We start from the raw sequence: 23,444 nt of genomic DNA, 5'->3' as shown, positions 1-23,444 counted from the left end.
TATCAAAACTGGTCGTCTAATGTTTTGGGGACAGAGAATGAATGGAGCAGATTTCTGGGCATGGTAGGATAGATTCAGGGCATAATGTACAGACAGGAGTATGGTAGGGTGTGAGTACAGTGGAGGTAAGCCCAGGCATTGAGTGACGATAAGAGAGGTTGCACCTCTGGATGCACTAGTTATGCTGGGTGAGGTCACCGCATGTGTGGGAGGTGGGACAAAATAGGTATCTGAGGTATGTTGAGTGATACTAGGGGCTCTGCAGTAAACTAAAACAATGATAACTATCCCCCCAAAAAATAACAAAATGGAGTACCATGATTAATGAACAGTCCAGCAGGCATCAGCTATGTAGCCAAGTGATCATAGGGTCCAGTGAACAGCAAAAGATGAAACAGGGAAGCCGCTAAGTTGTCGTTAATTCGCTAGCAAGCGGGAGACACAGCGTTCAAGAAAAGTTAGCAGGCCGGGGCTAGTAGAAGCTTCTGCACCGACGTCCGACAAAGACCGATTGAGGGCACAACGGATGGAATTACGTCAGCAGACCAGTCGTGATGGATCTTCGAGGCTCCGTGTCGACAAAGGGTCCAGGCCAGTTGGCAAAAGAGGTATTGTAGCTGGAGTAATTTTGTTTGCTAGCCAGGAGATGCGTCTGGCTCGAGGCTAACTGGTGCTAGCTTCGGGACAGGAGAGTTAGCCACTGCTGCCACTCGGTAGCAGCTAGCTAGCAGCGATGATCCGATGGAAAGGTCCAGAGCTTACAGCGAGAATCCGGTGGTGTAGGGGATTCTAGTCGTGTTAGTGAAGAGTCCAGGAGGCATGAGCTGTGTAGCCGAGCGATCATAGGGTCCACTGAGCAGGCCGGGAGATGGGCGTGGCTCAAGGCTAGCTTCAGTGCTGAGTAGTGCTGCTACTCAGTAGCAGCTAACTAGCTGAGATGATCCGGAGTAATGGTCCAGGGCTTACAGCAGGAATCCGGTGTTGGAGTGGAGAAAAAGTCTGGTAAGGTCTAAAAATAGCAGATCCATATCACATTGGGTGAGGCGGATTGCCGGAAGGTATATTTGATTTAAAAATGGAAAAAGAGATTGAAATATATTGCAATATATACAAAAAAAGACAACAAAAAAACTAAAAAACTAAATGCTACGACATCTTGGACTATGTAGGTCTGTTCTCTAAATGTCTCTATAGGTCTCTGAAGGTCTGGTCTCTATAGGTCTGGTCCCTATAGGTTTGGTCTCTATAGTCCTCTATTGGTCTGGTCTCTATAGGTTTCTATAGGTCTGGTCTCTATAGGTCTCTATTGGTCTGGTCTCCTTCTATAGGTCTGGTCTCTATTGGTCTGGTCCCTATAGGTCTACTCTCTATAGGTCTCTATAAGTCTAGTCTCTATAGGTCTGGTCTCCCAGTAAATTCCAGGTATTGATTTGAAAGTTCAGATCATCCCTCTCCTTTATGTGTCATCAGTTTAAAAATCAACTCAATGCTTCCTGTTTTCATTCCCTCTGATTTGCACAGTGCCATTTGGAAAGTAAACGGCATCATGTGCAGATAGTACTGAGATGTCCCCCGAACAGACCCTCTGGGCCCCAATCTCCACAACTGTTATCTTCTCAGTGTGACTCAACCTGTGACTTCTTGCGCCATTCTCACTCTGGAGATGTGGTGCTGTGAGGTGCAAGGAAAACAGAAATGCCCATGAATCTATAAAACAAGGGCTTCATCCCACATGGCACCCTATTCCCTATGTAGTTCACTACTTTAGACCAGAGGGCCTTGGTCAAAAGTATTACACTATTTAGGGAATAGGATGCTATTTGGGAGGAATATCCATGAATCTGAGACCGACCCTAGGGATCCTTTTATAGACCTGGTCAATCTGCTTGTACATTCAGCTTTGACACTGCAGGGAGCCAAGCTACACGTTCCACATTTATAGTGAAAAGGAGCTAGACACACCCACCACGCTACATGTTACACATTTATAGTAGGAGCTAGCCACACCCACCACTCTACATGTTACACATTTATAGTAGGAGCTAGCCACACCCACCACGCTACATGTTACACATTTATAGTGAAAAGGAGCTAGCCACACCCACCATGCTACATGTTACACATTTATAGTAGGAGCTAGCCACACCCACAACGCTACACGTTACACATTTATAGTAGGAGCTAGCCACACCCACCACGCTACATGTTACACATTTATAGTGAAAAGGAGCTAGCCACACCCACCATGCTACATGTTACACATTTATAGTAGGAGCTAGCCACACCCACCACGCTACACGTTACACATTTATAGTAGGAGCTAGCCACACCCACCACGCTACATGTTACACATATATATAGTAGAGCTCATATAATTAAAGATGAACTTTGATAACTAACTCTGACTTGTGTTGTGGTTTGCTCCCATGATTTGGTGAATAGAGGACATTTCCACGACACGCACCAGTTTGAGTGTGTCAAGAACTGCAACGCTGCTGGGTTTTTCACACTCAACAGTTTCCTGTGTGTATCAAGAATGGTCCACCACCAAAAGGACATCCAGCCAATTTGACACAACTGTGGGAAGCATTGGAGTCAACAAGGGTCAGCATCCCTGTGGAATGCTTTCGACACCTTGGGGGGGCCAACTCAATATTGGGAAGGCCTATGTATACCTTATTTGTCTTTAATGCAGTCACCTCCGGTTTAATTTGAAGCATATTTGTAACAATTGTAAAGACATGGCCAACTTTGTAATTGTAGTCAACGTTATCGGTGGTCACAGAGAGACAGATACACATGTTGGTTATATGTTAAGCAGAGATCTTCTGTGTTTAAAGTGTCGTGGAAAGGCAATTACTTTACTAACCACCTCCATGCTTCTCTCTGACAGTTCTGTGTTGTAATCCTCCCACCACCTTGAAGTTTCTCTCTGACAGTTCTGTGTTGAAATCCTCCCACCACCTCCATGCTTCGCTCTGACAGTTCTGTGTTGTAATCCTCCCACCACCTCCATGCTTCTCTCTGACAGTTCTGTGTTTTAATCCTCCCACCACCTCCATGCTTCTCTCTGACAGTTCTGTGTTGTAATCCTCCCACCACCTTGAAGCTTCTCTCTGACAGTTCTGTGTTGTAATCCTCCCACCACCTCCATGCTTCTCTCTGACAGTTCTGTGTTGTAATCCTCCCACCACCTCCATGCTTCTCTCTGACAGTTCTGTGTTGTAATCCTCCCACCACCTCCATGCTTCTCTCTGACAGTTCTGTGTTTTAATCCTCCCACCACCTCCATGCTTCTCTCTGACAGTTCTGTGTTCTAATCCTCCAACCACCACCATGCTTCACTCTGACAGTTCTGTGTTGTAATCCTCCCACCACCACCATGCTTCACTCTGACAGTTCTGTGTTGTAATCCTCCCACCACCTCCATGCTTCACTCTGACAGTTCTGTGTTGTAATCCTCCCACCACCTCCATGCTTCACTCTGACAGTTCTGTGTTGTAATCCTCCCACCACCTCCATCCAGTGTTTTGATAATTCCTTCTCTCTCTCTCCAGCTATATATCCAGACCACCACCCTCGATATCTCTATGAATCTCAGTGCCTCTAGTGCCACCACTAACTCTCCTCCTCTCTCTCTCTCTTTCTCTTTCTCTCTCCAGCTATATATCCAGACCACCACCCTCTGTATCTCTATGAATCTTAGTGCCTCGGTGGCCTTGGGGATGCTTTACATTCCTAAAGTCTATGTCATCATCTTCCACCCGGAGCTTAATGTCCAGAAGAGGAAGAGGAGCTTCAAGGCGGTGGTGACGGCCGCGTCCCTAACCACTCGCCTCTCACACAAGACCAGTGACAGGCCCAATGGAGAGGCCAAGACGGAATTGTGTGAAAACATTGATCCAAACAGTAAGTATCACCAACCCAGGGCCCGTATTCACAAAGAGTCTCAGAGTAGCAGTGCTGATCTAGTAGAAGGATGCTGATCTAGGAGGAGGATGCTAATCTAGGAGGAGTGCTTAACTAGGATTAGGGTAATGATAGAGGACTATGTTGCTGATCTATGAGTAGTGTGCTGATCTAGTAGGAGGATGCTGATCTAGGAGTAGAAATGCTTATTTAGGACTTGGAGTGCTGATCTAGGAGGAGGATGCTGATCTAGGAGTAGGATGCTGATCTAGGAGTAGGGTGTTGATCTAGGGGGAGGATGCTGATCTAGAAGGAGGATGCTGATCTAGGAGGAGGATGCTGATCTAGGAGTAGGGTGTTGATCTAGGAGGAGGATGCTGATCTAATAGGAGGATGCTGATCTAGAAGGAGGATGCTGACATAGGAGGAGGATGCTGATATAGGAGGAGGATGCTGATCTAGGAGGATGCTGATCTAGGAAGATGCTGATCTAGGAGGATGCTGATATAGGAGGAGGATGCTGATCTAGGAGTAGGGTGTTGATCTAGGAGTAGAAATGCTGATCCAGGAGGAGGATGCTGATCTAGTAGGAGGATGCTGATCTAGGAGGAGGATTCTGATCTAGGAGGAGGATGCTAATCTAGGAGCAGTGCTTAACTAGGATTAGGGTAATGATAGAGGACTATGTTGCTGATCTATGAGTAGTGTGCTGATCTAGTAGGAGGATGCTGATCTAGGAGTAGAAATGCTGATTTAGGACTTGGAGTGCTGATCTACGAGGAGGGTGCTGATCTAGAAGGAGGATGCTGATCTAGGAGGAGAATGCTGATCTAGGAGGAGGATGCTGATCTAGGAGGATGATGCTGATATAGGAGGATGATGCTGATATAGGAGGATGCTGATCTAGGAGGAGAATGCTGATATAGGAGGAGGATGCTGATATAGGAGGGGGTTGCTGATCTAGAGGGAGGATGCTGATCTAGGAGTAGGGCGTTGATATAGGAGGAATATGCTGATCTCGTAGGAGGATGCTGATCTAGGAGGAGTGCTTAACTAGGATTAGGGTAATGATAGAGGACTATGGTGCTGATCTATGAGTAGAAATTCTGATTTAGAACTTGGAGTGCTGATCTAGGAATGAGGGTGCCGATCTAGGAGGATGGTGCCGATCTAGGAGGATGGTGCCGATCTAGGAGGATGGTGCTGATCTAGGAGGAGGATGCTGATCTAGGAGGAGGATGCTGATCTAGGAGGATGATGCTGATATAGGAGGATGATGCTGATATAGGAGGTTGCTGATCTAGGAGGAGAATGCTGATATAGGAGGAGGATGCTGATATAGGAGGGGGTTGCTGATCTAGTGGGAGGATGCTGATCTAGGAGTAGGGTGTTGATATAGGAGGAATATGCTGATCTAGGAGGAGGATGCTGATCTAGGAGGATGATGCTGATCTAGGAGGAGGATGCTGATCTAGGAGGAGGATGCTGATCTAGGAGGAGGATGCTGATCTAGGAGGATGATGCTGATATAGGAGGATGATGCTGATATAGGAGGATGCTGATCTAGGAGGAGAATGCTGATATAGGAGGAGGATGCTGATATAGGAGGGGGTTGCTGATCTAGTGGGAGGATGCTGATCTAGGAGTAGGGCGTTGATATAGGAGGAATATGCTGATCTCGTAGGAGGATGCTGATCTAGGAGGAGTGCTTAACTAGGATTAGGGTAATGATAGAGGACTATGGTGCTGATCTATGAGTAGAAATTCTGATTTAGAACTTGGAGTGCTGATCTAGGAATGAGGGTGCCGATCTAGGAGGATGGTGCCGATCTAGGAGGATGGTGCCGATCTAGGAGGATGGTGCTGATCTAGGAGGAGGATGTTGATCTACTAGGAGGATGCTGATCTTGGCGGAGGATGCTGATCTAGTAGGAGGATGCTGATCTAGTAGGAAGATGCTGATCTAGGAGGAGGATGCTGATCTAGGAGTAGGGTGCTGATCTAGGAGGAGGATGCTGATCTAGTAGAAGGATGCTGATCTATTAGGAGGATGCTGATATAGGAGGAGGATGCTGATCTAGGAGGAGGATGCTGATCATCATGATTTAACAGGCAAATCTCCTTCTTTGAGACATTTTGTGAATATGGTCTGAGAGCACCTTCGACCAGCATTTTGTTTTTAGTTCAACCACTGCTATCTAAATTAAAATGCTCTGCTGCTGACCGTTTCATCTTGGTTTACCCCTCTATCTGCTCTTGGAGAGAATCTGTAGTCACCATCTCTGATTTTAGAGAGAGAGCACCCAACCGGAAGTACAAATGAACTCCTCACACTCACCCACTCTGGGACAACTACGTACGGTATAATTACTGGAAATCTTTGAACAGATCTGGCTGATTGTTTAAACAAATGTGCAGCACACTATGGCTCTGTACCAAATCTAAGCGTATTCCCTATATAGTGCATTACTTTTGAACAGTTCCTGCTGGAAAAAAAATGTAGTGCACTATATGGGGAATATGTTGCCATATGGAATGCAGACCTCTGTTCGGTTGTTTGCATGCTTATTAAAATATATATATTCTTTTAACACATTTTATAATTTCAATGGAACACAGGGTGACAGTCTGCTATCAGCAGATACACTCATTACCACACTATTAGTTTATCTCCATCTATTTATAACTGAAATGGTTTACCAGTTTTTATTTATTTAAAAGTATCCCCGCCGATATGATAACATGTTATTGTTTCATTTTAATTTTAAAATCAGCAACCTGAAGATGTATAGCATGGATGGTATCAATTCCTCAGGATGTGATCCTTATAATAGTGTCAGTGTATAAGGGTTTGATTTAATTCAACTGAATAACTGCAAATAATGTTTGACCTCACTCTTCTGCAGCATAGGGGAACATATAATATATACAAGGGTTAAATGTCACTATTTGGACATAATGAGACCATGTTGTAAAATAGCATGTGAAAGAGGACCGTGCCACAGTCATTTACAAAATGGATGCTGCTAGGTCATACAGAAGAAGAAAAAAATGGCTTCATCCCAAATGGCACACTAATCCCTATATTGACCAGATCCAGGAATCTGGTCAAGGGGAGGATGAACTATAAAGGAAATAGAATGCCATTTGGGACACATTCTATAAGAATGGATGTGTCCTCCAATAAGCTTTACTCTGGCCCTGTTTATACCTGGTTCTAACATGCGTCCGTTGTCCTGATCTTGTCCACATTCTGATTGTTTACACCTGTTCGACAAAATGTGTGTGCACAATCAAATGACACCTTGTGATCTGATTGTGATTAGATCTTCCTGACCACCTCTGGAGGTATTCGAAAACACATCTTGTACTTGAAGTGCCTTGAAGTGTAAATGAATCCTGACAACAAAATCATATACAGTACCAGTCAAAAGTTTGGATAAACCTACTCATTCAAGGGTTTTTCTTTATTATTTACTATTTTCTACATTGAGGAATAATAGTGAAGACATCAAAACTATGAAATAAAACATGGAATTTTTTAGCTACCAAAAAAAGTGTTGAACAAATCAAAATAGATTTTATATTTGAGATTCTTCAGAGTAGCCAACCTTTACCTTGATGACAGCTTTGCACACTCTTGGCATTCTCTCAACCAGCTTCACCTGAAATGCTTTTCCAACAATCTTGAAGGAGTTCCCACATATGCTGAGCACTTGTTGGCTGATTTTCATTTACTTTGCAGTCCAACTCATCCCAAACCATCTCAATTGGGTTGAGGTCGGGGGATTGTGGAGGCCAGGTCATCTGATGCAGCACTCCATCACTCTCCTTCTTGGTCAAATAGCCCTTACACAGCCTGGAGAAGTGTTGGGTCATTGTCCTGTTAAAAAACAAATGATAGTCCCACTAAGCACAAACCAGATGGGATGGTGTATCGCTGCAGAAGGCTGTGTAAGCCAAACTGGTTAAGTGTACCTTGAATTCAGAATAAATCACAAACAGTGTCTCCAGGAAAGCACCATCACATCTCCTCCTCGAGGCTTCACGGTGGGAACCACACATGCAGAGATCATCCGTTCACCTATTCTGTGTCTCACAAAGACAAAAATCTCAGACCAAAGGACAGATTTCCACCTGTCTAATGTCTATTGCTGCTGTTTCTTAGCCCAAGCAAGTCTCTTCTTATTATTGGTGCTCTTTAGTAGGGGTTTCTTTGCAACAATTCGACCATGTTCTCCTCTGAACAGTTGATGTTGAGATGTGTCTGTTACTTGAACTCTTTGAAGCATTTACTTGGACTGCAATCTGAGGGGCAGTTAGCTCTAATGAACTTATCCTCTGCAGCAGAGGTAACTCTGGGTATTCCTTTCCTGTGCCCGTCCTCATGAGAGCCAGTTTCATCATAGCGCTTGATCAGTTTTGCAACTGCATTTGAAGAAACTTTCAAAGTTCTTGAAATGTTCCGTATTGACTGACCTTCATGTCTTAAAGTAATGATAGACTGCCGTTTCTCTGCTTATTTGAGCTGTTCTTGCCATATTATGGACTTGGTCTTTTACCAAATAGGGTTATCTTCTGTATACCACCTCTACCATGTCACAACACAACTGATTGGCTCAATCGCATTAAGATGGAAAGAAATTACACAAATTAGGGAGGCACATCTTGTTAATTGAAATGCATTCCAGGTGACTACCTCATGAAGCTGGTTGAGAGATGGCCAAGAATGTGCAAAGCTGTCATGAAGGCAAAGGGTGGCTACTAAATATAAAATATATTTTGATTTATTTAACACTTTTATAAATAAACATATTTATGAAGAGATATCATCCTTAATGAGAGAAAAATGGTTCCCCCCATTCCCACGTCCACTGTCAGGGCGAAAGCAAATATTTTAAAACATCATACAGAAAGGCCAAGGACTGTAATAGCAGGAGTGGGAATGGATGGACCTGATGCCCAGTTTATTCAGAGCTGGAGTGGGAAAGGGAGAACCCAATGCCCAGTTTATTCAGATCTGGAGTAGGAAAGGGAGAACCCAATGCCCAGTTTATTCAGATCTGGAGTGGGAATGGGAGAACCCAATGCCCAGTTTATTCAGAGCTGGAGTGGGAAAGGGAGAACCCAATGCCCAGTTTATTCAGATCTGGAGTAGGAAAGGGAGAACCCGATGCCCAGTTTATTCAGATCTGGAGTGGGAATGGGAGAACCCAATGCCCAGTTTATTCAGAGCTGGAGTGGGAAAGGGAGAACCCGATGCCCAGTTTATTCAGATCTGGAGTGGGAATGGGAGAACCCAATGCCCAGTTTATTCAGATCTGGAGTGGGAATGGGAGAACCCAATGCCCAAAGGTGCAGAGGACCATTAGACCTCCACATTATACATTGATCTAAAGGTACAGGTGAACATTAGGCCTCCACATTATACCTTGATCTAAAGGTACAGGTGAACATTAGACCTCTACACTATACCTTGATCTAAAGGAACAGGGGAACATCATAGGCATGGCATGCACTGCACTCATTCTACTGCTACTCCATCATAGTCCGTACCATACATACATTTGTAATTCAGTTAAAAATGATTTAATGCCAGTATATCAGTCTATCAACCCTCGAAGAGTGAAAGAGACTGCGTTACCGAATTCTAACTAATCAATGATTTGCAGGTTGCTATGGCAAACAAAAAAATAGTTGCTATGGAAGGCTCTTTCCCCCTCGCTAGCTAGCCAGCTACACAGCTAGCTGGAAAGACCACAAGCTAGTTGCATTTCTAATTTACTGAATTATAACTAATCAATGATTTGCAGGTTGCTATGGCAAACAAAAAATGGTTGCTATGGAGGCTCTTTCCCCCTCGCTAGCTAGCCAACTACACCGCTAACTGGAAAGACCACAAGTTTGTAGTTTTTCTATCGACATTTTATTTCGTAGAAATCCGTAGAAATGAGGCTGATTCAGGATTTCAACTGGCTGAGAAAAGCTGCCTGGCTCTTCCGACTCCCAACATGTTCATCATTATTATTGGACACAGTGGAGATGAATATCAATTTTGCAACAAAGTTGCAAATGTGAGAGATAATGTCTAGATGCTTTTTACAGCGGAGATCCAGTTTATAAATTGCATGGCTGCGCAGTGGATATGTAAGAGTAGTAGTAGTAGTAGTAGTAGTAGTAGTAGTAGTAGTACTAGTAGTAGTAGTAATAGCAGTAGTAGTAGTAGTAGTAGTAGTAGCAGTAGTAATAGCAGTAGTAGTATCAGTAGTAGTAGTAGTACTAGTAGTAGTAGTAGTAGTAGTAGTAGTGGTAGTAGTAGCAGTAGTAGTAGCAGTAGTAGTAGTAGTAGTAGCAGTAGTAATAGCAGTAGTAGTAGTAGCAGTAGTAGTAGCAGTAGTAGTAGTAGTACTAGTAGTAGTAGTAGTAGCAGTAGTAGTAGTAGTAGTAGCAGTAGTAGTAGTAGTAGTAGTAGTAGTAGTAGCAGTAGTAATAGCAGTAGTAGTAGTAGTAGCAGTAGTAGTAGCAGTAGTAGTAGTAGTAGTAGTAGCAGTAGTAGTAGTAGCAGTAGTAGTAGTAGTAGTAGTAGAAGTAGCAGTAGCAGTAGTAGTAGTAGCAGTAGTAGTAGTAGTAGTATCAGTAGTAGCAGTAGTAGTAGTAGTAGCAGCGGTAGTAGTAGTAGAAGTAGTAGTAGTAGTAGCAGTAGTAGTAGTAGTAGCAGCGGTAGTAGTTGTAGTAGCAGTAGTGGTAGTAGTAGTAGTAGTAGCAGTAGTAGTAGTAGCAGTAGTAGTAGCAGTAGTAGTAGCAGTAGTAGTAGTAGTAGTAGTAGTAGTAGTAGTAGTAGTAGTAGCAGTAGTAGTAGTAGCAGCGGTAGTAGTTGTAGCAGCAGTAGTAGTAGTAGTAGTAGTAGTAGTAGTGTAACGGATGTGAAACGGCTAGCTAGTTAGCGGTGGTGTGCGCTAAATAGCGTTTCAATTGGTGACGTCACTTGCTCTGAGACCTTGAAGTAGTGGTTCCCCTTGCTCTGCAAGGGCAGCGGCTTTTGTGGAGCGATGGGTAACGATGCTTCGTGGGTGACTGTTGTTGATGTGTGCAGAGGGTCCCTGGTTCGCACCCGGGTATGGGCGAGGGGACGGTCTAAAGTTATACTGTTACAGTGGTAGTGGTAGTAGTAGCAGTAGTAGTAGTCGTAGTTTTAGTAGCAGCAGCGGTAGCAGGAATAGTAGTAGTAGTAGTAGTAGTGCGTATTTATCTCATCTAGAATATCTTGTATCATATTAGCCTAGCATTTAGTTTGGTACAAGGGGGGTTAATATTGGCCTGGCATTTAATTTGGTACAGGGGGGGGTTTATATTTGCCTAGCATTTAGTATGGTACAGCGGGGGTAATATTAGCCTAGCATTTAGTTTGGTACAGCGGGGGTAATATTAGCCTAGCATTTAGTTTAGTACAGGGGGGTCAATATTAGCCTAGCATTTAGTTTAGTACAGGGGGGTTAATATTAGCCTAGCATTTAGTTTAGTACAGGGGGGTTAATATTAGCCTAGCATTTAGTTTGGTACAGTGGGGTTAATATTAGCCTAGCATTTAGTTTAGTACAGGGGGGTTAATATTAGCCTAGCATTTAGTTTTGAAAAGCGGGACAAAAAAAAATGTTTTTTCTTTCAAAAACAAAGACGTTTCTAAGTGACCCTAAACTTTTGAACGGTAGTCTACATATCCAAGTATATGCCAATAGAAAGAATGCTGTAACACAGGAAAATGCAGCTTGTGGACTGTCATTCCAGATTCAATATGCGACCTGACTGAGTTAGCTAAAGTTGGCTAGCTAGCTAGCAAGTGACAAGAACGTGAACAGCCTGCATGGCAACCATTTTGTTTAGAACGGACGACCAGTCCTTTTGCATAGCAACTACGCAATAAGAAATAACGACTGGTCGCGTCTGTAGCAACATGACCAATAGAACTAACAACCATATTTCTGTCCGGACTATGTCTTCTGGTGGAAGAATGAAATTGTATGAATTGATTCATCAAAATAATGTTTTTAATGAAAATATGTAATTCATTGATTTTTTTTTTTTAAATTGATAAAAGTTCAATAAAAGCAATAAGACACAAGAGCCACCGCTGCATCCTGAATACAGTCACAGGTAAATGGGCTGACTGGCCCTCTATCAGGTTTGTTATATCATGCTATATGCATGATAGGCTCTAACGATGGGAATTCCAACCTCCCCCCCGTTGTATAATGTATTACATCCTGTCAATCTTTGAGCATTTTCCAGACAAATTGATAGCAAATTGCTCGCAATACAGTGTCAAATATGTCCAAACTATCGCTATTTACTATTTTCATAATTTGACCAGGTGTCTATTAGATAGCTGGATAACAAATACAGGTAGTAATGACGAGTGTAAAACTATTGACAATTAAAGTGTGCCGTTTTCTGTTGATTTATACAGCGTGTGTCGTCATACGGGAGATCCAAGTCAGGTTGGATGAATTTGCATACAGGGAGGAATCAGGGCATCTGGTCACAATACAGACACAGTGGGCAGATAAGAGACACAGTTGATTGGATAACGACAACTGCATTTTAATACAAGGTGTAACCATGGCTTCTGTTATTCATATGCTATCTATTTTCCCACTGCGCATGGCTACTGGCATGACAAACCTGAAAAGCATCAACCTCCACAATCTAACTGTTGATTATCAAAGCCTCTCCAGTATAGTGTCATGGACTAACTGTAAATAATAACACCAATTTGAATTTATGACTTGGATAACTTCAGAACCTCTGGCTGTTCCAGGGTGTTCTGAGCACAGAGTAACACTGTACACATGCAAACAAACACACACACACGCACGCATGCGCACACACACACACACATCTGTAAAAACTGTAACACAAAGCTGATGGGGATCTGTGTTCTTCTTCTCTTCACTACAATTTAAATCATGTTTTCTCCCAACAGGCTAATTCTCAGGTAAGACCAAATTCATCTTTAACTTTTTGCTATGACCTTGTTCTGATTCTTTGAAGTCTGGAAGAGGAGAAGAGATGTGAGGAGACGAGATGAGAGGGGAGGGGAGAGGAGAATGAGAGGAGAGGAGAATGAGAGGAGAATGAGAGGAGAGGAGAATGAGAGGAGAATGAGAGGAGAAGAGAATGAGAGGAGAATGAGAGAAGAGGAGAATGAGATGAGAATGAGAGGAGAGGAGAATGAGAGGAGAATGAGAGGAGAAGAGAATGAGAGGAGAATGAGAGGAGAGGAGAATGAGAGGAGAATGAGAGGAGAAGAGAATGAGAGGAGAATGAGAGGAGAGGAGAATGAGAGGAGAATGAGAGGAGAAGAGAATGAGAGGAGAATGAGAGGAGAGGAGAATGAGAGGAGAATGAGAGGAGAGGAGAATGAGAGGAGAATGAGAGGAGAAGAGAATGAGATGAGAATGAGAGGAGAGGAGAATGAGAGGAGAGGAGAATGAGATGAGAATGAGAGGAGAGGAGAATGAGAGGAGAATGAGAATGAGAGAAGAGGAGAATGAGAGGAGAGGAAAATGAGAGGAGAATGAGAGGAGAAGAAGAAGAGAGGAGAGGGAAGGGGTGAGGAGACGTGAGGAAAAAGCCAATGGGGTTTCCTCCAGCTAGCTATTTACCATAACCTTTCGAAATTCACTCATAACTTTCACATTGGAGAGATAAAGGAAGCAGAATATTTTAGTGCAATTGAGCGGCAGAAATATAGTTTCCCAAACTCAGTCTGCTGCCTCACAATTGAACAGGACTCTCCAACCCTTTTCCTTTAGGTTTTAACTCCAACCCTGTTCCTGTCGCTTTTAACTCCAACCCTGGTTTTAACTCCATCCTGTTCCTGTAGGTTTTAACTCCAACCCTGGTTTTAACTCCAACCCTGTTCCTGTCGCTTTTAACTCCAACCCTGGTTTTAACTCCAACCCTGTTTCTGTAGGTTTGAACTCCAACCCTGTTCCTGTAGGTTTTAACTCCAACCCTGGTTTTAACTCCAACCCTGTTCCTGTAGGTTTGAACTCCAACCCTGTTCCTGTAGGTTTTAACTCCAACCCTGTTCCTGTAGGTTTTAACTCCAACCCTGGTTTTAACTCCAACCCTGTTCCTGTAGGTTTTAACTCCAACCCTGGATTTAACTCCAACCCTGTTCCTGTAGGTTTTAACTCTAACCCTGATTTAGCGCACACGATTCTAGTAATTACCTGGTTGGAAACTGAACCAGGTTAGTTACAACTGGGGTTGGAGCGTAAAACCTACAAGAGGGTACTCCAGCCCTGTTCCTGTAGGTTTTAACTCCAACCTTGTTCCTGTAGGTTTTAACTCCAACCCTGTTCCTGTAGGTTTAAACTCCAACCCTGGTTTTAACTCCAACCCTGTTCCTGTAGGTTTTAACTCCAACCCTGGTTTTAACTCCAACCCTGTTCCTGTAGCACCCCAACCCTGTTCCTGTCGCTTTTAACTCCAACCCTGTTCCTGTCGCTTTTAACTACAACCCTGGTTTTAACTCCAACCCTGTTCCTGTAGGTTTTAACTCCAACCTTGTTCCTGTAGGTTTTAACTCCAACCCTGTTCCTGTAGGTTTTAACTCCAACCCTGGTTTTAACTCCAACCCTGTTCCTGTAGGTTTTAACTCCAACCCTGGTTTTAACTCCAACCCTGTTCCTGTAGGTTTTAACTCCAACCCTGATTTAGCGCACACGATTCTAGTAATTACCTGGTTGGAAACTGAACCAGGTTAGTTACAACTGGGGTTGGAGCGTAAAACCTACAAGAGGGTATCTCTCCAGGAACAGGGTTAGAGTTAACACCTACAGGAGGGTATCTCTCTAGGAACAGGGTTAGAGTTAACACCTACAGGAGGGTATCTCTCCAGGAACAGGGTTAGAGTTAACACCTACAGGAGGGTATCTCTCCAGGAACAGGTTTAGATTTAACACCTACAGGAGGGTAGCTCTCCAGGAACAGGGTTGGAGTTAACACCTACAGGAGGGTAGCTCTCCAGGAACAGGGTTAGAGTTAACACCTACAAGAGGGTATCTCTCCAGGAACAGGGTTAGAGTTAACACCTACAGGAGGGTAGCTCTCCAGGAACAGGATTGGAGTTAACACCTACAGGAGGGTATCTCTCCAGGAACAGGGTTAGAGTTAACACCTACAGGAGGGTATCTCTCCAGGAACAGGGTTAGAGTTAACACCTACAGGAGGGTATCTCTCCAGGAACAGGGTTAGAGTTAACACCTACAGGAGGGTATCTCTCCAGGAACAGGGTTAGAGTTAACACCTACAGGAGGGTAGCTCTCCAGTAACAGGGTTAGTGTGTAAACCCACAGGAGGGTAGCTCTCCAGGAACAGGGTTAGAGCTTAAACCAACAGGCGGGTAGCTCTCCAGGAACATGGTTGGGGATAAAACCTACAGGAGGGTATCTCTCCAGGAACAGGGTTAGAGTGTAAACCTACAGGAGGGTATCTCCAGGAACAGGGTTAGAGTGTAAACCTACAGGAGGGTAGCTCTCCAGGAACATGGTTGGGGATAAAACCTACAGGAGGGTGTCTCTCCAAGGAACAGGGTTAGTGTGTAAACCTACAGGAGGGTATCTCTCCAGGAACAAGGTTGGAGAGCCTTGCTATGGAGCATACTGCCTGAGCACTCTACCCATTGCATTTGTAACGTGCTAGCAAGTAGGCTAGCCTACCACTCCTGTTGTTTTGCACCCAATGAACCTAACACCAAGTTAACACATCTCAATCACTGCCACTCTGACACCATCACTACTGACTACTGGTCGATTTCACTAAATCAGCACAATATCCTACAGATCTTTAATGTGTCAGGTTTCCTTAAAAGGGGTTTTAGTGTTTAACATATGGTACTGTGGATTTAGGCATAGGTTTACAGATTAGAGCATTGATGACATAGGTTTACAGATTAGAGCATTGATGACATAGGTTTACAGATTAGTGCATTGATGACATAGGTTTACAGATTAGAGCATTGATGACATAAATGTACAGATTAGAGCATTGATGATTTAAATGTACAGATTAGAGCATTGATGACATAGGTTTACAGATTAGAGCATTGATGACATAGGTTTACAGATTAGAGCATTGATGACATAGGTTTACAGATTAGAGCATTGATGACATAAATGTACAGATTAGAGCATTGATGACTTAAATGTACAGATTAGATTATTGATGACAGGTTTACAGATTAGAGCATTGATGACAGGTTTACAGATTAGAGCATTGATGACAGGTTTACAGATTAGAGCATTGATGACATAGGTTTACAGATTAGAGCATTGATGACATAAATGTACAGATTAGAGCATTAATGACATAGGTTTACAAATTAGAAAATTGATGACATAAATGTACAGATTAGAGCATTGATGACATAGGTTTACAGATTAGAGCATTGATTACATACATGTACATATTAGAGCATTGATGACATAGGTTTACAGATTAGAGCATTGATGACATAGGTTTACAGATTAGAGCATTGATGACATAAATGTACAGATTAGAGCATTGATGACTTAAATGTACAGATTAGAGCATTGATGACATGTTTACAGATTAGAGCATTGATGACAGGTTTACAGATTAGAGCATTGATGACATAGGTTTACAGATTAGAGCATTGATGACATAGGTTTACAGATTAGAGCATTGATGTCATAGGTTTACAGATTAGAGCATTGATGACATAGGTTTACAGATTAGATCATTGATGACATAGGCTTACAGATTAGAGCATTGATGACATAGGTTTACAGATTAGAGCATTGATGACATAAATGTACAGATTAGAGCATTGATGACTTAAATGTACAGATTAGATTATTGATGACAGGTTTACAGATTAGAGCATTGATGACAGGTTTACAGATTAGAGCATTGATGACAGGTTTACAGATTAGAGCATTGATGACATAGGTTTACAGATTAGAGCATTGATGACATAAATATACAGATTAGAGCATTAATGACATAGGTTTACAAATTAGAACATTGATGACATAAATGTACAGATTAGAGCATTGATGACATAGGTTTACAGATTAGAGCATTGATTACATACATGTACATATTAGAGCATTGATGACATAGGTTTACAGATTAGAGCATTGATGACATAGGTTTACAGATTAGAGCATTGATGACATAAATGTACAGATTAGAGCATTGATGACTTAAATGTACAGATTAGAGCATTGATGACAGGTTTACAGATTAGAGCATTGATGACAGGTTTACAGATTAGAGCATTGATAACATAGGTTTACAGATTAGAGCATTGATGACATAGGTTTACAGATTAGAGCATTGATGTCATAGGTTTACAGATTAGAGCATTGATGACATAGGTTTACAGATTAGAGCATTGATGACATAGGTTTACAGATTAGAGCATTGATGACATAGGTTTACAGATTAGTGCATTGATGACATTGGTTTACAGATTAGAGCATTGATGACATAAATGTACAGATTAGAGCATTGCTGACATAGGTTTACAGATTAGAGCATTGATGACAGGTTTACAGATTAGAGCATTGATGACATAGGTTTACAGATTAGAGCATTGATGACATACATGTACAGATTAGAGCATTGATGACATAAATGTACAGATTAGAGCATTGATGACATAGGTTTACAGATTAGAATATTGATAACATAGGTTTACAGATTAGAGCATTGATGACATAGGTTTACAGATTAGAGCATTGATTACAGGTTTACAGATTAGAGCATTGAGGACATAAATTTACAGATTACAGCATTGATGACATAGGTTTACAGATTAGAGCATTGATGACATAAATGTACAGATTAGAGCATTGATGACTTAAATGTACAGATTAGAGCATTGATGACAGGTTTACAGATTAGAGCATTGATGACAGGTTTACAGATTAGAGCATTGATAACATAGGTTTACAGATTAGAGCATTGATGACATAGGTTTACAGATTAGAGCATTGATGTCATAGGTTTACAGATTAGAGCATTGATGACATAGGTTTACAGATTAGAGCATTGATGACATAGGTTTACAGATTAGAGCATTGATGACATAGGTTTACAGATTAGTGCATTGATGACATTGGTTTACAGATTAGAGCATTGATGACATAAATGTACAGATTAGAGCATTGCTGACATAGGTTTACAGATTAGAGCATTGATGACAGGTTTACAGATTAGAGCATTGATGACATAGGTTTACAGATTAGAGCATTGATGACATACATGTACAGATTAGAGCATTGATGACATAAATGTACAGATTAGAGCATTGATGACATAGGTTTACAGATTAGAATATTGATAACATAGGTTTACAGATTAGAGCATTGATGACATAGGTTTACAGATTAGAGCATTGATTACAGGTTTACAGATTAGAGCATTGAGGACATAAATTTACAGATTACAGCATTGATGACATAGGTTTACAGATTAGAGCATTGATGACATAAATGTACAGATTAGAGCATTGATGACTTAAATGTACAGATTAGATTATTGATGACAGGTTTACAGATTAGAGCATTGATGACAGGTTTACAGATTAGAGCATTGATGACAGGTTTACAGATTAGAGCATTGATGACATAGGTTTACAGATTAGAGCATTGATAACATAGGTTTACAGATTAGAGCATTGATGTCATAGGTTTACAGATTAGAGCATTGATGACATAAATGTACAGATTAGAGCATTAATGACATAGGTTAACAGATTAGAACATTGATGACATAAATGTACAGATTAGAGCATTGATGACATAGGTTTACAGATTAGAGCATTGATTACATACATGTACAGATTAGAGCATTGATGACATAGGTTTACAGATTAGAGCATTGATGACATAGGTTTACAGATTAGAGCATTGATGACATAAATGTACAGATTAGATTATTGATGACATAGGTTTACAGATTATAGTATTGATGACATAAATGTACAGATTAGAGCATTGATGACAGGTTTACAGATTAGAGCATTGATGACATAGAGCAAATAAAGTAATATATTCAACCAAGAATGATGTACACATAGCTTTAGGACCCTCACCCATCACCCCGGCAACCATGTTTATGGGATGTCCAAGACAATACTTCTCCTGTTAAGTGGGAAGCCACCTTTTAATCACTATGCTGATTATTTTGATTTTATTTCACCTGCATTGCCTTCAGGAAGTATTCACACCCATTGACTTTTTTCCACATTTTGTTGTGTTACAGACTGAATTTATGTTTTGGGTCACTGGCCTACACACAGTACCCCATAATGTCAAAGTGAAATAATGTTTCTCAGAATTTTTACAAATTAGTAAAAAATACAGATATTCAACCTCTTTGTTATGTCAAACCTAGATACAGTGCCTTGCGAAAGTATTCGGCCCCCTTGAACTTTGCGACCTTTTGCCACATTTCAGGCTTCAAACATAAAGATATAAAATTGTATTTTTTTGTGAAGAATCAACAACAAGTGGGACACAATGAAGTGGAACAACATTTATTGGATATTTCAAACTTTTTTAACAAATCAAAAACTGAAAAATTGGGCATGCAACATTATTCAGCCCCTTTACTTTCAGTGCAGCAAACTCTCTCCAGAAGTTCAGTGAGGATCTCTGAATGATCCAATGTTGACCTAAATGACTAATGATGATAAATACAATCCACCTGTGTGTAATCAAGTCTCCGTATAAATGCACCTGCACTGTGATAGTCTCAGAGGTCCGTTAAAAGCACAGAGAGCATCATGAAGAACAAGGAACACACCAGGCAGGTCCGAGATACTGTTGTGAAGAAGATTAAAGCCGGATTTGGATACAAAAAGATTTCCCAAGCTTTAAACATCCCAAGGAGCACTGTGCAAGCGATAATATTGAAATGGAAGGAGTATCAGACCACTGCAAATCTACCAAGACCTGGCCGTCCCTCTAAACTTTCAGCTCATACAAGGAGAAGACTGATCAGAGATGCAGCCAAGAGGCCCATGATCACTCTGGATGAACTGCAGAGATCTACAGCTGAGGTGGGAGACTCTGTCCATAGGACAACAATCAGTCGTATATTGCACAAATCTGTCCTTTATGGAAGAGTGGCAAGAAGAAAGTCATTTCTTAAAGATATCCATAAAAAGTGCAGTTTAAAGTTTGCCACAAGCCACCTGGGAGACACACCAAACATGTGGAAGAAGGTGCTCTGGTCAGATTAAACCAAAATTTAACTTTTTGGCAACAATGCAAAACGTTATGTTCGGTGTAAAAGCAACACAGCTGAACACACCATCCCCACTGTCAAACATGGTGGTGGCAGCATCATGGTTTGGGCCTGCTTTTCTTCAGCAGGGACAGGGAAGATGGTTAAAATTGATGGGAAGATGGATGGAGCCAAATACAGGACCATTCTGGAAGAAAACCTGATGGAGTCTGCAAAAGACCTGAGACTGGGACGGAGATTTGTCTTCCAACAAGACAATGATCCAAAACATAAAGCAAAATCTACAATGGAATGGTTCAAAAATAAACATATCCAGGTGTTAGAATGGCCAAGTCAAAGTTCAGACCTGAATCCAATCGAGAATCTGTGGAAAGAACTGAAAACTGCTGTTCACAAATGCTCTCCATCCAACCTCACTGAGCTCGAGCTGTTTTGCAAGGAGGAATGGGAAAAAATGTCAGTCTCTCGATGTGCAAAACTGATAGAGACATACCCCAAGCGACTTACAGCTGTAATCGCAGCAAAAGGTGGCGCTACAAAGTATTAACTTAAGGGGGCTGAATAATTTTGCACGCCCAATTTTTCAGTTTTTGATTTGTTAAAAAAGTTTGAAATATCCAATAAATGTCATTCCACTTCATGATTGTGTCCCACTTGTTGTTGATTCTTCACAAAAAAATAGTTTTATATCTTTATGTTTGAAGCCTGAAATGTGGCAAAAGGTCGCAAAGTTCAAGGGGGCCGAATACTTTCGCAAGGCACTGTATGTTCAGTAGTAAAAATGTGCTTAACATGTCCCATAATACATTGCATGGACTCACTCCGTGTGCATTAATAGTATGTAACATGATTTTTGAATGACTTCCTACATTCTGTACCCCACACATCAAATTATATGTAAGATCCCTCAGTTGAGCAGTGAATTCCAAACACAAATTCAACAACAATGACCAGGGAAGTTTTCCAATGCCCTCACAAAGAAATGTAACTATTTGTAGATGGGTGGAGAATTTTTTTTTTTATATCTCTGTGAGCATAAGGAAGTTATTAATTCCACTTTGGGTGGTGTATCAATACACCCAGTCACTACAAAGATACAGGCGTCCTTCTTATTAACTCAGGGATTTCACCATGAGCCCAAAGGTGACTTTAAAACAATTACAGAGTGCAGCAGTTCCCAAGCAAGTAGTCGCGACCCCATGTGGGTTTGCCTGATGTGAAAATTGGGTCACATGAGAATGACCTAAATCCTGAAAAATGTGTGTCATAAAAATCACTGTAATGTGGTTCAACCTTCACAATCTAAATGACAATTATTCAAATGTGAAGTAAAGTATAGAGTATATAATTCAAGCAGAGAATGCCCTCAGATCAGAGGGAAGAGGCTGCACTTGACCTTGGTGATGCTACGAAACCACACAGTATTTGTCACGATTGTAGTAAGAAGCGGACCAAAGCGCAGCGTGGTGTGAATGCGTAATTTAATAGATGACGAAAAACACGAAATAAACTGTACAAAAACAAATAACGACCGTGAAGCTATCATAAGGACTGTGCTGAACACAAGCAACTAACATAGACAATCACCCACCAACAAACAGTGAAACCCAGGCTACCTAAGTATGATTCTCAATCAGAGACAACTAATGACACCTGCCTCTGATTGAGAACCATACTAGGCCGAAACATAGAAATACCCAAATCATAGAAAAACAAACATAGACTGCCCACCCTAACTCACGCCCTGACCATACTAATGACAAAACAAAGGAAATAAAGGTCAGAACGTGACAGTATTGCAGAAACGTTGATATTATCAGCCGAAAACAAAGTGCCAAAAAACAATGCATTGGGAGGTAGAGGCACAGAATCTCACAGAAATACACTTTGTCATATACAGTAACACTGTTCAATTAAGGATGTATGGTATTGCTGAGCAATCAAGAGGAAACTTACTGAACGACTCAAAAACCTTGTCCATCTTATGCTCTCCAAATGGGCGTTAAGCTGTGAGGGCTGACATGTGCCCCATGCATTGACTTTTGTTCGCTACATGCCGGGGGATACTATTCACGTGGACATATAGTTCTGGCTCACGATTCCTCAGCATAAAGCATCAAAAGGAATGTTCAGTGTGCTGAGTGACTACATTGACAAAAAAAACAAACAGGTTCCATATGGGATCGAATGGTGGGCTTTTGAAACAGGTGGGAGGGGGGGGGGGTTCATCTATGTTGGGGCGGAGGGCAGTCCTCTTACACTCTAGTTTACGAATGTGTCTGCCACTGACATATGGACACATTGTATGATACACCCACTGAGCTAGAATGGATACACCGAAGAGCTAGATTGGATACACCGAAGAGCTAGATTGGATACACCGAAGAGCTAGAATGGATACACCGAAGAGCTAGAATGGATACACCGAAGAGCTAGAATGTATACACCGAGGAGCTAGAATGGATACACCCACTGAGCTAGAATGGATACACCGAAGAGCTAGAATGGATACACTGAAGAGCTAGATTGGATACACCAAAGAGCTAGAATGGATACACCAAAGAGCTAGAATGGATACACCGAGGAGCTAGAATGGATACACCGAAGAGCTAGAATGGATATACCGAAGAGCTAGAATGGATACAGCGAAGAGCTAGAATGGATACACCGAAGAGCTAGAATTGATACACCGAAGAGCTAGAATGGATACACCAAAGAGTGAGAATGGATACACCGAAGAGCTAGAATGGATACACCGAAGAGCTAGAATGGATACACCGAAGAGCTAGAATGGATACACCGACGAGCTAGAATGGATACATCGAAGAGCTAGAATGGATACACCGAAGAGCTAGAAGGGATACACCGAAAAGCTAGAATGGATACACTGAAGAGCTAGAATGGATACACCGAAGAGCAACCGGCGGCAAAAGGGCAGAGCACAGAACTCGGCAGAACTACTGCAGCAGGTAACTTTAATTGTTAAACTACATCAAAACACATCCACTGCGCTCACGCTCCTGTTCACAAAACTACGTGGAGTAATGGGATCAGAGTAGCACCAATGTTCACACCGAGGCTTGGTTTGTTGTCGACGGGGGATTGTTGGAAAGATTTTTCGCTTTGCGAGAGGAACTGTTGTCCTTCACAATGGATTTAAAGAACAGACTTGGTTTGACTGACTTTGTGTAATGAAAATAAATTAACAGAAAAATAGCAACAGTAAGTGGACCACATGAGTGATGACT

The 23,444-nt window shown here is 41.8% G+C and overlaps 1 protein-coding gene across 1 annotated transcript in view; it reads left to right on the top strand.

Moving 5' to 3' along the window:
* Nucleotides 1-23,444, top strand: part of LOC139369950 (metabotropic glutamate receptor 7-like) — a 372,213-nt gene that overhangs the window by 327,370 nt on the left and 21,399 nt on the right. Inside the window, exon 10 of the mRNA XM_071109233.1 lies at nt 3,663-3,909. Within this exon, the coding sequence (XP_070965334.1) occupies nt 3,663-3,909 (247 nt within the window). The remainder of the gene's footprint in view (nt 1-3,662; nt 3,910-23,444) is intronic.

This window comes from Oncorhynchus clarkii, chromosome 17 (assembly GCF_045791955.1).
Source record: "Oncorhynchus clarkii lewisi isolate Uvic-CL-2024 chromosome 17, UVic_Ocla_1.0, whole genome shotgun sequence".
NCBI lineage: Eukaryota > Metazoa > Chordata > Actinopteri > Salmoniformes > Salmonidae > Oncorhynchus > Oncorhynchus clarkii.
The sequence above is the reverse complement of the archived record's forward strand: the minus strand, read 5'-3'. Positions and strand labels throughout refer to the sequence as shown.